The sequence below is a fragment of the Macaca thibetana genome, chromosome 19 (genome assembly GCF_024542745.1).
Source record: "Macaca thibetana thibetana isolate TM-01 chromosome 19, ASM2454274v1, whole genome shotgun sequence".
Lineage (NCBI taxonomy): Eukaryota > Metazoa > Chordata > Mammalia > Primates > Cercopithecidae > Macaca > Macaca thibetana.
The window spans coordinates 15,344,305-15,358,917 of record NC_065596.1 but is presented as its reverse complement, the minus strand read 5'-3'; the positions used below and the strand labels follow the sequence as shown (position 1 = coordinate 15,358,917).

The window sequence follows — 14,613 nt, the reverse complement described above, 5'->3', positions numbered from 1 at the left end:
GAGATGTGGGGGACGCAATAGGGTTCATGGCTATCCTGGTGCCATGGGACAGGGACCATTAAAGATTTCCTATCAGCATCCTCATAACAGAGAAGAATGCCCTGAGGGAATGCAGTTCACGATGACGAAGAAACCATGAAGTCCAGAACTTAGTCACCCCATATAGAGCACATAACAGAATTTTCAACAGCCAGGCGGAGAGTGTGCCCGGAAGCCAGAGATTAGAGTCCTCCCAGCAGGGAGGAAGAGACTCCAACCACACCACATCTGCTCACCATTGACATAGAGACTGTTCCTGTCCAGTGTGTAGGGGCCCAGCTCTTTGATGCCATGGGTCAGCTGGCTCAGCTCCCAGTACAGCTGCTCTCTGTTGAGTCCAGGGCTTTTGGGGTCAAGACGGTGGGTGCAGATGGCATCCACTCCAGTGGCTGCCCCATTCTTCTCAGGCCTGGGGAAGGTAGGTGGGAGGAATGCAATCAAAAGATTAACTACGAAGGGTTTTGAGATTGCTGAGGGAAGGACAGCAAGGAACCAGAGGAAATGAGAAGCCTGGGAAAGAGGTGAGAAATCACAGTTTCTCTGAGTGCACCAACCACTGGTTTGCTTTGAACTGCAAGCAGGGTAATGGATACAAGAATTTTTATAAAAGTGCAAAGTGGCCTGGCACAGTGGCTCACACCTGCAATCCCAGCACTTTGGGAGGCCAAGGCGGGCAGATCACTTGAGGTCAGGAGTTCAAGACTAGCCTGGTCAACATGGTGAAACCCAGTTTCTATGAAAAATACAAAAATTAGCTGGGTATAGTAGCGGGTGCCTGTAATCCCAGCTACTCGGTAGGCTAAGGCAGGAGAATCACTTGAACATGGAAAGCAGAGGTTGCAGTGAGCTGAGACCAGTCTGGTGTGTAGTGAGACTACGTTTCAACAATGAAATAATAAAATAAAATAGTGCAAGTTGAAACCTGCATTCTCATGGCATGGGGACAGAGACGCCAGACTTGAGACCAATGAAGAGCTGGAAATGGAGATGAAAGCCTGTGGATGAGGCACGATCGTCTTGAGAGAAATCCTGGGGACAGAATTTAAGACCTAAAGGAAAGGGAGGTGCAGGGACAGGAGGGAATTCAGAGGGATGATCAAGGTAGAGGCTCAATCCTGATGATGGACTATGCGGATTCTCCCTGTTGAGGTGGGGTGTGGAGGTGTTACTATCAGAAAACACATTGGTCATGAAGCCAGTGACTCCTGGATTCCACCTCTGGTGAGGATATCCCTAGGAAGTGCAGCAAGGAAGCAGTGCCAAGTCTACTGGAGTGAGAACAAGTGGGGCACCCAGGCTTGATCTTCTAACGTCTCACCTAAGCAAGGTCAGTCTGCAGCCAGAGTACAGAGGGCCGACACTGGTGTTGTTGAACACGGGACCAAGCTGTGGAGGAGGGAGAGGGAGGTGAGTAGGAGGGCTAAGTTGCATGCTGGCTTCAATGGGCATAGCTTGCATCTCCTGGGGCAAGGGTGAGGTGCGTGTGATCTTCTTCCATTGCCTGGCATGGATGATGTAGGAGGTACTGACTGTCTGGGGTGGGGCAGAGTGAGGAGGGTGAGGCACTAACCAGACCCTGCAGGACCCTCTCTGTGGTGTTGAACTTCCTGGACCCTGGGTGATGCATGTCCTCCTCGTACTGCAGGTTGGTGATGGTGAAGTTGAGGGTGAATGGCACCAGGAGAGGGCCAGCAGCTGTAGTGGAGGTGGGAAGCAAACACTATGTTCAAAGTAGAGAAAATAGGAGTTTGCAATAGACTTATCTTTAAACATATGCAGAATTTAAATTAAGTGACAAAATATTTACCATGCTTCCCTTGCCTATAACCATGCAATTTACTTTTACAAACATATATTATATAATAGTATTTAGTTGCTGAGCACTGCTCCTGGTGCATATTCAGTGCTCAATATTGTCTGATGTTATCTATTATCTTTATTGCCATCTTCATCCTTGCTATCATTGTCACTGTCACCATCATTATTATGATCATCACTGCCATAATAATCCCCATCATAACCACCACAAACATTATCATCACCACACTCAATGCATCATCATTATCATCATAACCCCGCAACAATCACTGGCATCGTCATCATCACCATCATTGTCATTGTCATCAACATAACCACTACCAACATCAATATCATCAGTACCATGGTCACCATCATAAACAGCATCACTACAATTATCATCATCATCACACTTAACACATCATCATTACCATCATAACCTTCACAACCATCACTGACAACATCCGCAAGTCCATCACCATAATCATTGGTAATATCCCCACCACCATCATCAACATCATCCCACTCAACATGTCATTATTACTATCATAACCACCACCACCACCATCATCATCACATGAACACAAGCTCACTGAGGGCAGAGATGCTTTTATCGGTTTTATTTTCCTTGCTGTATCCCTAGGGTCTGGCACACTGCTGGTGGCCAATAAATTTTTTTGGTTCACTGAGTATCACTATATTTACTATGACTTTCCATCTTCATTTGAGTGAAAATGGCACAGATGTTAACATTCATCAGGCATGATCTAATGGACATGTCACTGACTGGTACTTACATGTAGGGCTGGGGAGGGAGGATGGAGTCCCTAAGGTCCCAAGGTCCACTGTGGAGGTCCCAGGAGCTGAGAAAAAGTCCTCATCAGTGAAAGCAGAAAACACTCTCATGGCAGAAATGACAAGAAGGTAGACTATTATGAGGTCTGCTGCATGTGGGCTTAAGCTGGGTCTGTCTTTGGAGCTGGGGCAGAAGGGAGCTTGAGTGACTTCTGCCTTCCCAGCTCATTTGCTCAAGAGGAGGACTTATGGGTTTAAGAGGAGGGGCCAATTCCTGCTCCACTTGATGTAGGATCAGGGGCATCTGGACATGAGTTGAATACTCACTGTTGGTGGTGGGCACAGAGGTCCGATGGGTGAAACCTGCATTGAGAAGTAGGGAAGAGACTTGTTATGGGTTAAGGAGATGTGGGAGATGCAATAGGGTTCAGGGCCATCCTGGTGCAATTAAATGAGTTTCATGGGACAGAGGCCATTAAGATTTCCTATCAGCATCCTCCCAAAAGGGAACAGTGGCCTGAGGGAATGCAGTTCACAATGAAGAAGAAACCACGAAATCTAGAACTCAGTCAGACCATGTAGAGCATATGACAGAATTTTCAGTAGTCAGGGAGGGAGCGTGACCTGAAGCCAGAGATTAGAGGTGGCACAGCAAGGAGGAAGAGACTCCTACCATATCACAGCTGCTCACCATTGACATACAGACTGTTCCTGTCCAGGGTGTAGGGGCCCAGCTCTTTGATGCCATGGGTCAGCTGGCTCAGCTCCCAATACAGCTGCTCCCTGTCCACTCCAGGACTTTTGGGGTCAAGATGGTGGGTGCAGAGGGCATCCACTCCAGTGGCTGCTCCATCCTTCTCGGACCTGAGGAAGGTAGGAGGGGAAATGACAATGGAAAGATTGCCTAGGACTTGTCTTGAGATTGTTGAGGGAAACATATCAAGGAACCAGAAGAAATGAGCAACCTGGGAAAGAGGTGAGAAGCCACACTTAGATTATCTGAGTACACAGACCACTGTCTTGGTTGGGACTGCAAGCAGAGTCATGGATATAATAATTTTTATAAAAGTGCAAGATGAAACCTGCATTCTCATGGCATGGGAACAGGAGAACCCAGACTTCAGACTAGTGGTGAGCTTGAAGGCTGATGAATGTATGTGGATGAGGCATGATTATGTTGAGAGAAATCCTGGGGACAGAATTTAACTCCTAAATGAAAGGGAGGGACAGGCAAAGGAGGGAATTCAGAGGAGTGATCAGGGTGGTGCCTCAATCCTGATGGTGGATCATGAAGATTCTGCATGTTGAGGTGGGGCATGGGGGAGTCACCATCAGGAAACAACTGGTTCTCAAGTCAGTGACTCCTAAATTCTCTTTTTGGTGATGATATCCCTAGGAAGTGCAGCAAGGAGACAGTGCAAAGTCTTTTGGAGTGAGAACAATTGGGGCAGAGAGGCTGCCTCTTCTAAAGTCTCACCTGAGCAAGGTCAGTCTGCAGCCAGAGTACAGAGAGCCAACACTGGTCTTCTTGAACATGGGACCAAGCTGTGGAGGAGGGAGAGGGAGGTGAATAGGAGGGCTAAGGTGTGTGTGTTAGGGGCAGATGTGAGGTGGGCAGAGCAGGCACCAATGAGGAAGGCTGGTCTCCATGGGCGGGGCTTGCATCTCTCGGGGGCAGAGGTGAGGTTGGGGCTACCTTCTTTCATCAACTTGGCATCTATGATGTAGAAGGGACTGGATATCTGGGGCTAGTCAGAGTGTGGAGGGCAGGGCACTAACCAGACTCTGCAGGACCCTTTCCGTGGTGTTGAACTTCCTGGAGCCAGGGCGACGCATGTCCTCCTCGTACTTCAGGTTGGTGATGGTGAAGTTGAGGGTGAATGGCACCAGGAGAGGGCCAGCAGCTGTAGTGGGAATTGAAAATAAATACTGTGTTCAAAGTAGAGAAAATAGGGGTTTGGAATAGACTTATCTTTAAACATATGCAAAATTTAAATTGAGAGAAAAATATTTACCATGTCTTCCTTGCCTATAATAATACAATTTATTTTTATACAAGTATATTATATAATAGTAGTTAAATGTTGAGCATAGCTACTTGAGCATATTTAGTGCTCAATATTGTCTGATGTTATCTGTTATCTTTGTTATGGCCATCATCATTGTTGCTATCATTGTCATCATCACCATCATTATCATCATCACCATGATCATCCCCATCATGACCACCACAAACATAATCATCAGCACACTCAACACATCATCATTATCATAATAATCACATGACCATCACTGGCATCATCCTCATCACCATCATTGTTATTGTCATCAGCGACACCACTACCAACATCAACATCATCAGTATCATGGTCACCATCATAAACAACACCACCATCATAAACAGCACCACCAACATCATCATCATCATCATCACACTCAGCACATCATTACCATCATAACTTTCACAACCGTCACTGACAACATCCTCATGTCCATCATCATGATTGTCAGTAACATCACTACCACCATCATCAACAGCAGTACCACAATCATAAATCATCATCACCCTCAATATGTCATTATTACTGTTACCACTACCACCACCATCATCGTCACATGAACACAAGCTCACTGAGGGCAGAAATGTTTCTATTGCTTTTGTTTTCCTTGCTATATCCCTAGGGTCTGGAACACTGTAGGTGGCCAATAAATATTTTTGGTTCACTCAGTATCACTAGATTTATTATGATTTTCCATTTTCATTTGACTGAAAATGGCACAGATGTTTACATTCATCAGGCATGATCTAATACAGATACCATTGGCTGGTACTTACTTGTGGGGCTGGCGAGGGAGGATGGAGTCTCTGAAGTCCCAAGGTCCACTGTGGAGGTCCCAGGAGCTGAGAAAAAGTCCTCATCAGTGAAAGCAGAAAACACTCTCATGGCAGAAATGGCAAGAAGGTAGACTAGTATGAGGTCTGCTGCATGTGGGCTTGAGCTGGGTCTGTCTTTGGAGCTGGGCAGAGGGGAACGTGAGTAACTTCTTCTGCCTTTCCAGCTCATTTGCTCAAGAGGAGAATATATGGGTTTAAGCGGAGGGGCCAGCTCCTGCTCCACTTGATATAGGATCAGGGGCATCTGGACATGAGTTGAATACTCACTGCTGGTGGTGGGCACAGAGGTCCGATGGGTGAAACCTATATAGAGAAGGAGGGAGGAGACTGGGTAAGGGTTAAGGAGATGTGGGGGATGCAATAGAGTTCAGGACTATCCTGGTGCAATTAAATGAGTTTCACGGGACAGGAGTCATTAAAGATTTCCTATCAGCATCATCACAACAGGGAAGAGTGCCCAGAGGGAATGCCTCTCATGATAATGAAGAATCCATGAAGACCAGAACTTAGTCATCCCACGTAGAGCATATGACAGAATTTTCAATGGCCAGGTAGGGAGTGTGCCCCCAAGCCAGAGATTAGAGGTTGCACATCAAGAAGGAAGAGACTCCTAGCATATCACAGCTGCTCACCATTGACATACAGACTGTTCCTGTCCAGGGTGTAGGGTCCCAGCTCTTTGATGCCATGGGTCAAGTGGCTCAGTTCCCAGTACAGCTGCTCCCTGTCCACTCCAGGGCTTTTGGGGTCAAGACGGTGGGTGCAGATGGCATCCACTCCAGTGGCTGCTCCATCCTTCTCGGACCTGGGGAAGGTAGGAGGGGGAATGACAATGAAAAGATTACCTAGGACTTGTCTTGAGATTGTTGAGGCAAACATATCAAGGAACCAGAGGAAATGAGAAATCTGGGGAAGAGGTGAAAATCTGCACTTACGTTATCTGAGTACATTGGCCACTGTCTTGGTGGGGACTGAGAGTAGAGTCCTGGATATAATAATTTTTATAAAAGTGCAAGATGAAACCTGCATTCTCATGGCATGGGGACAGGAGAACCCAGACTTGAGAGTAGTGAAGAGCTTGAAAGGGGGATGCATGTATGTGAATGAGGTATGATTGTCTTTTTTTGTTGTTGTTGTTCTTGTAAATAAAGCATACTTTATTTTTTTAAATTTTTTAATTTTTAATTTTTTATTATTATACTTTAAGTTCTAGGGTACATGTGCATAACGTGCAGGTTTGTTACATATGTATACCTGTGCCATGTTGGCGTGCTGCACCCATCAACTCGTCATTTACATCAGGTATAACTCCCAATGCAATCCCTCCCCCCTCCCCATGATAGGCCCCGGTGCATGATGTGATTGTCTTAAGAGCAGTCCTGGTGACAGAATTTAACACTAAATGAAAGGGAGGGACAGACAAAGGAGGGAATTCAGAGGAGTGATCAGGATAGTGCCTCAATCCTGATGGTGGACCATGAAGATTCTGCATGTTGAGGTGGGGCATGGGGGTGTTACTATCAGGAAACAACATGTTCTCAAGCCAGTGACTCCTAAATTCCCTTTTTGGTGATGATATACCTAGGAAGTGCAGCAAGGAGACAGTGCAGTCTTTTGGAGTGAGGACAATTGGGGCAGCCAGGCTGGCTCTTCTAAAGTCTCACCTGAGCAAGGTCAGTCTGCAGCCAGAGTACAGAGGGCCAACACTGGTGTTCTTGAACATGGGACCAAGCTGTGGAGGAGGGAGAGGGAGGTGAATAGGAGGGCTAAGGTGTGTGTGTTAGGGGCAGATGTGAGGTGGGCACAGCAGGCACCAATGAGGAGGGCTGGTCTCCATGGGTGGGGCTTGCATCTCTCGGGGGCAGAGGTGAGGTTGGGGCTACCTTCTTTCATCAACTTGGCATCTATGATGTAGAAGGGACTGGATATCTGGGGCTAGTCAGAGGGAGGAGGGCAGGGCACTAACCAGACTCTGCAGGACCCTTTCCGTGGTGTTGAACTTCCTGGAGCCAGGGCGACGCATGTCCTCCTCGTACTTCAGGTTGGTGATAGTGAAGTTGAGGGTGAATGGCACCAGGAGAGGGCCAGCAGCTGTAGTGGGAATTGAAAATAAATACTGTGTTCAAAGTAGAGAAAATAGGGGTTTGGAATAGACTTATCTTTAAACATATGCAAAATTTAAATTGAGAGAAAAATATTTACCATGTCTCCCTTGCCTATAATAATGCAATTTATTTTTATAAAAGTATATTATATAATAGTAGTTAGATGTTGAGCATAACTAGTTGTGCATATTCAGTGCCCAATATTGTCTGATGTTATCTGTTATCTTTGTTATGGCCATCATCATTGTTGCTATCATTGTCATCATCACCATCATTATTATCATCATCACCATGATCATCCCCATCATGACCACCACAAACATAATCATCAGCACACTCAACACATCATCATTATCATAATAACCACATAACCATCACTGGCATCATCCTCATCACCATCATTGTTATTGTCATCAGCGTCAGCACTACCATCATCAACATCATCAGTCCCATGGTCACCATCATAAACAGCACCACCATCATCATCATCATCACCATCACACTCAGCATATCATTACCATCATAACCTTCACAACCATCACTGACAACATCCTCATGTCCATCATCATCATTGTCAGTAACATCACCACACCACCATCATCAACAGCAATGCCATAATCATAAATCATCATCACACTCAATATGTCGTTATTACTGTTACCACCACTACCACCATCATCGTCACATGAACACAAGCTCACTGAGGGCAGAGATGTTTTTATTGCTTTTGTTTTCCTTGCTATATCCCTAGGGTCTGGAACACTGTAGGTGGCCAATAAATATTTTTGGTTCACTCAGTATCACTAGATTTATTATGATTTTCCATTTTCATTTGACTGAAAATGGCACAGATGTTTACATTCATCAGGCATGATCTAATACAGATACCATTGGCTGGTACTTACTTGTGGGGCTGGCGAGGGAGGATGGAGTCTCTGAAGTCCCAAGGTCCACTGTGGAGGTCCCAGGAGCTGAGAAAAAGTCCACATCAGTGAAAGCAGAAAACACTCTCATGGCAGAAATGGCAAGAAGGTAGACTAGTATGAGGTCTGCTGCATGTGGGCTTGAGCTGGGTCTGTCTTTGGAGCTGGGCAGAGGGGAACTTGAGTAACTTCTGTCTTTCCAGCTCATTTGCACAAGAGGAGGACGTATGGGTTTAAGAGGAGGGGCCAGCTCCTGCTCCACTTGATATAGGATCAGGGGCATCTGGACATGAGTTGAATACTCACTGCTGGTGGTGGGCACAGAGGTCCGATAGGTGAAACCTGTATAGAGAAGGAGGGAGGAGACTGGGTAAGGGTTAAGGAGATGTGGGGGACGCAATAGAGTTCAGGACTATCCTGGTGCAATTAAATGAGTTTCACGGGACAGGAGTCATTAAAGATTTCCTATCAGCATCATCACAACAGGGAAGAGTGCCCAGAGGGAATGCCTCTCATGATAACGAAGAATCCATGAAGTCCAGAACTTAGTCATCCTATGTAGAGCATATGACAGAATTTTCAATGGTCAGGTAGGGAGTGTGCCCCAAGCAGAGATTAGAGGTTGCACATCAAGGAGGAAGAGACTCCTAGCATATCACAGCTGCTCACCATTGACATACAGACTGTTCCTGTCCAGGGTGTAGGGGCCCAGCTCCTTGATTCCATGGGTCAAGTGGCTCAGTTCCAAGTACAGCTGCTCCCTGTCCACTCCAGGACTTTTGGGGTCAAGACGATGGGTGCAGATGGCATCCACTCCAGTGGCTGCTCCATCCTTCTCGGACCTGGGGAAGGCAGGAGGGGAAATGACAATGAAAAGATTGCCTAGGACTTGTCTTGAGATTGTTGAGGCAAACATATCAAGGAACCAGAGGAAATGAGAAACCTGGGAGAGAGGTGAGAAGCCACACTTAGATTATCTGAGTACACAGACCACTGTCTGCAAGCAGAGTCATGGATATAATAATTTTTATAAAAGTGCAAGGTGAAACCTGCATTCTCATGGCATGGGAACAGGAGAACCCAGACTTCAGACTAGTGGTGAGCTTGAAAGGCTGATGAATGTATGTGGATGAGGCATGACTATTTTGAGAGAAATCCTGGGGACAGAATTTAACGCCTAAATGAAGGGGGGGGGGCAGGGAAAGAAGGGAATTCAGAAGGGTGATCAGGGTAGTGCCTCAATCCTGATGATGGACCATGAAGATTCTGCATGTTGAGGTGGGGCATGGGGGTGTTACTATCAGGAAACAACTGGTTCTCAAGCCAGCGACTCCTGAATTCCCCTCTTGGTGAGGATATACCTAGGAAGTGTAGCAAGGAAGCAGTGCAAAGTCTTTTGGAGTGGGAACAAGTGGGGCAGCCAGGCTGGCTCTTCTAAAGTCTCACCTGAGCAAGGTCAGTCTGCAGCCAGAGTACAGAGGGCCAACACTGGTGTTCTTGAACATGGGACCAAGCTGTGGAGGAGGGAGAGGGAGGTGAATAGGAGGGCTAAGGTGTGTATGTGTTAGAGGCAGATGTGAGGTGGGCACAGCAGGCACCAATGAGCAGGGCTGGTCTCCGTGGGCAGGGCTTGCATCTCTCAGAGGCAGGGGTGAGGTTCGTACTATCTTCTTTCATCACCTTGTCATCTATGATGTAGAAGGGACTGGATATCTGGGGCTAGTCAGAGTGAGGAGGGCAGGGCACTAACCAGACTCTGCAGGACCCTTTCCGTGGTGTTGAACTTCCTGGAGCCAGGGTGATGCATGTCCTCCTCGTACTTCAGGTTGGTGATGGTGAAGTTGAGGGTGAACGGCACCAGGAGAGGGCCAGCAGCTGTAGTGGGAATTGAAAATAAACGCTGTGTTCAAAGTAGAGAAAATAGGGGTTTGGAATAGACTTATCTTTAAACATACGCAAAATTTAAATTGAGAGAAAAATATTTACCACGTCTCCCTTGCCTATAATAATACAATTTATTTTTATAAAAGTATATTATATGGTAGTAGTTAGATGTTGAGCCTAGCTAGTTGTGCATATTCAGTGCTCAATATTGTCTGATGTTATCTGTTATCTTTATTACGGCCGTCACCAATTTTGCTATCATTGTCACCATCACCATCATTATTATCATCATTACCATGATCATCCCCATCATGACCACCACAAACATAATCATCAGCACACTCAACACATCATCATTATCATCATAACCACATGACCATCACTGGCATCATCCTCATCATCATCATTGTTATTGTCATCAGCATTACCACTACCAACATCAACATCATCAGTACCATGGTCACCATCATAAACAGCACCACCATCATCATCATCATCATCATCATCATCATCATCATCACACACTCAGCACATCATTACCATCATAACCTTCACAACCATCACTGACAACATCCTTATGTCCATCATCATCAATGCCAATAACTTCACCACCACCATCATCAACAGCAATGCCATAATCATAAATCATCATCACACTCAATATGTCGTTATTACTGTTACCACCACTACCACCATCATCGTCACATGAACACAAGCTCACTGAGGGCAGAGATGTTTTTATTGCTTTTGTTTTCCTTGCTATATCCCTAGGGTCTGGAACACTGTAGGTGGCCAATAAATATTTTTGGTTCACTCAGTATCACTAGATTTATTATGATTTTCCATCTTCATTTGATTGAAAATGGCAGAGATGTTTACATTCATCAGGCATGTAGATACCATTGGCTGTTACTTACTTGTGGGGCTGAGGACGGAGGATGGAGTCCCTGAGGTCCCAAGGTCCACTGTGGAGGTCCCAGGAGCTGAGAAAAAGTCCTCATCAGTGAAAGCAGAGAACACTCTCATGGCAGAAATGACAAGAAGGTAGACTATTGTGAGGTCTGCTGCATTTGGTCTTGACCTGGGTCTGTCTTTGGAGCTGGGGCAAAAGGGAGCTTGAGTAACTTCTGCCTTCCCAGCTCATTTGCACAAGAGGAGGACTTATGGGTTTAAGAGGAGGGGCCAGCTCCTGCTCCACTTGGTATAGGATCAGGGGCATCTGGACATGAGTTGAATACTCACTGCTGGTGGTGGGCACAGAGGTCCGATAGGTGAAACCTGCATAGAGAAGTAGGGAGGAGATGGCTAAGGGTTAAGGAGATGTGGGGGACGCAATAGAGTTCAGGACTATCCTGGTGCAATTAAAGGAGTTTCATGGGAGAGGGGTCATTAAAGATTTCCTATCAGCATCATCACAACAGGGAAGAGTGCCCAGAGGGAATGCCTCTCATGATAACGAAAAATCCATGAAGTCCAGAACTTAGTCATCCTATATAGAGCATATGACAGAATTTTCAATGGCCAGGCAGGGAGTGTGTTCCCAAGCCAGAGATTAGAGGTTGCACATCAAGGAGGAAGAGACTGCTAGCATACCACAGCTGCTCACCATTGACATACAGACTGTTCCTGTCCAGGGTGTAGGGCCCCAGCTCTTTGATGCCATGGGTCAGCTGGCTCAGTTCCCAGTACAGCTGCTCCCTGTCCACTCCAGGGCTTTTGGGGTCAAGACGGTGGGTGCAGATGGCATCCACTCCAGTGGCTGCCCCATCCTTCTCGGACCTGGGGAAGGTAGGAGGGGGAATGACAATGAAAAGAGTACCAGGACTTGTCTTGAGATTGCTGAGGGAAACATGTCAAGGAACCAGAGGAAATGAGAAACTTGGGGTAGAGGTGAGAAGCCACACTTAGATTATCTGCGTACACAGACCACTGTCTTGGTTGGGACAGGAAGCAGAGTCCTGGATATAATAATTTTTATAAAAGTGCAAGGTGAAACCTGCATTCTCATGGCATGGGAACAGGAGAACCCAGACTTCAGACTAGTGGTGAGCTTGAAAGGCTGATGAATGTATGTGGATGAGGCATGATTATGTTGAGAGAAATCCTGGGGACAGAATTTAACACCTAAATGAAAGGGAGGGGCACGGAAAGAAGGGAATTCAGAGGGGTGATCAGGGTAGTGCCTCAATCCTGATGATGGACCATGAAGATTCTGCATGTTGAGGTGGGGCATGGGGGTGTTACTATCCAGAAACAACTGGTTCTCAAGCCAGTGACTCCTGAATTCCCCTTTTGGTGAGGATATCCCTAGGAAGTGTAGCAAGGAAGCAGTGCAAAGTCTTTTGGAGTGGGAACAAGTGGGGCACCCAGGCTGGCTCTTCTAAAGTCTTACCTGAGCAAGGTCAGTCTGCAGCCAGAGTAGAGAGGGCCAACACTGGTGTTCTTCAACATGGGACCAAGCTGTGGAGGAGGGAGAGGGAGATGGGGAGGAGGGAGAGGGATGTGAGTAGGAGGGCTGAAGTGTGTGTGTTAGGTGCAGATGTGAGGTGGGTGGAGCAAGCACCAATGAGCCGGGCCGGTCTTCTTGGGTGTGGTTTGCATCTCTCGGAGGGAAGGGTGAAGTTGGTGCTATCTTCTTTTATCACCCAGGCATGGATGATGTAGAAGGGACTGGATATCTGGGGCCGGGCAGAGTCAGGAGGGCAGGGCACTAACCAGATTCTGCAAGACCCTCTCTGTGGTGTTGAACTTCCTGGAACCAGGGTGACGCATGTCCTCCTCATACTTCAGGTTGGTGATGGTGAAGTTGAGGGTGAAAGGCACCAGAAGAGGGCCAGCAGCTGTAGTGGGAATTGAAAATAAACACTATGTTCAAAGTCAAGAAATGGGGGTTTGGAATAGACTTATCTTTAAACATGTGCAAAATTTAAATTGAGAGAGAAAATATTTACCATGTCTTCCTTGCCTATAATAATACAATTTATTTTTATAAAAGTAGATTATATAATAGTAGTTAGATGCTGAGCATAAGTATCCATGCATATTCAGTGCTCAATATTGTCTGATGTTATCTGTTATATTTATGATGGCTGGTCATTGTCATCGTTACTATCATTTTCACCATCATAAACAGCACCACCACCATCATCATCATCATCATCACACTCAACACATCATCACTACCATCATAACCTTCACAACCATCACTGACAACATCCTTATGTCCATCACCATCATTGTCAGTAACATCACCACCATCGTCATCAACAGCATCACTACCATCATCAATCATCATCACACTCAACCTGTCATTATTACTGTCATAACGACCACCACCATCATCATCATCACATGAACACAAGCTCACTGAGGGCAGAGATGCTTTTATTCGTTTTGTTTTCCTTGTATCTCTAAGCTCTGGTACACTGTAGGTGGCCAATAAAATTTTGGTTCACTCAGTATCACTGGATTTACTATGATTTTCCATCTTCATTTGAGTGAAAATGGCACATACGTTCACATTCATCAGGCATGATCTAAGGGAGATGCCATTGACTGGTACTTACTTGTGGGGCTTGGGAGGAAGGATGGAGTCCCTGAGGTTCCAAAGGCCACTGTGGAGGTCCCAGGAGCTGAGAAAAAAATCCTTATCATTGAAAGCAGAAAATAATCTCATGGCAGAAATGGCAAGAAGTTAGACTTTTATGAGGTCTGCTGCATGTGGGCTTGAGCTGGGTCTGTCTTTGGAGCTGGGGTGGAGGGGAGCTTCAATAACTTCTGCCTTCCCAGCTCCATTGCTCAAGAGGAGGACTTATGGGTTTAGGAGGAGGGGCCAGCTCCTGCTCCACTTGATGTAGGATCAAGGGTTCTGGACATGAGTTGAATACTCACTGCTGGTGGTGGACACAGAGGTCCGATGGGTGAAACCTGCATAGAGAAGGAGGGAGGAGACTGGGTAAGGGTTAAGGAGATGTGGGGGGTACAATAGGGGCCATGGCAATCCTGGTGCAATTAAAGAGTTTCATGGGACTGGGGCCATTAAAGAATTCCTATCAGCATCCTCACAACAGGGAAGAGTGCCCTGAGGGAACACAGTTCATGATAATGAAGAAACTGTGAAGTCCAGAACTTAGTCATCCCATGTAGAGCAAACGACAGAATATTCAATGACCAG

At 46.3% G+C, this 14,613-nt stretch overlaps 1 protein-coding gene and 1 long non-coding RNA gene across 2 annotated transcripts in view; one reads left to right on the top strand and one right to left on the bottom strand.

The window, feature by feature from the left end:
- LOC126942911 (uncharacterized) overlaps positions 1–14,613 on the top strand; it is a 600,821-nt gene that overhangs the window by 453,682 nt on the left and 132,526 nt on the right. The window lies entirely within an intron of this gene.
- The window catches only part of MUC16 (mucin 16, cell surface associated), a 150,815-nt gene that overhangs the window by 62,768 nt on the left and 73,434 nt on the right, over positions 1–14,613 (bottom strand). The window contains 25 exon segments of the mRNA XM_050771029.1: positions 276–448; positions 1,358–1,425; positions 1,610–1,734; positions 2,634–2,699; positions 2,959–2,994; positions 3,323–3,495; positions 4,109–4,176; positions 4,411–4,535; positions 5,468–5,533; positions 5,795–5,830; positions 6,160–6,332; positions 7,192–7,259; positions 7,494–7,618; positions 8,538–8,603; positions 8,862–8,897; positions 9,225–9,397; positions 10,002–10,069; positions 10,306–10,430; positions 11,357–11,422; positions 11,682–11,717; positions 12,046–12,218; positions 12,832–12,899; positions 13,155–13,279; positions 14,006–14,071; positions 14,331–14,366. Coding sequence (XP_050626986.1) covers positions 276–448; positions 1,358–1,425; positions 1,610–1,734; positions 2,634–2,699; positions 2,959–2,994; positions 3,323–3,495; positions 4,109–4,176; positions 4,411–4,535; positions 5,468–5,533; positions 5,795–5,830; positions 6,160–6,332; positions 7,192–7,259; positions 7,494–7,618; positions 8,538–8,603; positions 8,862–8,897; positions 9,225–9,397; positions 10,002–10,069; positions 10,306–10,430; positions 11,357–11,422; positions 11,682–11,717; positions 12,046–12,218; positions 12,832–12,899; positions 13,155–13,279; positions 14,006–14,071; positions 14,331–14,366 — 2,340 coding nt within the window.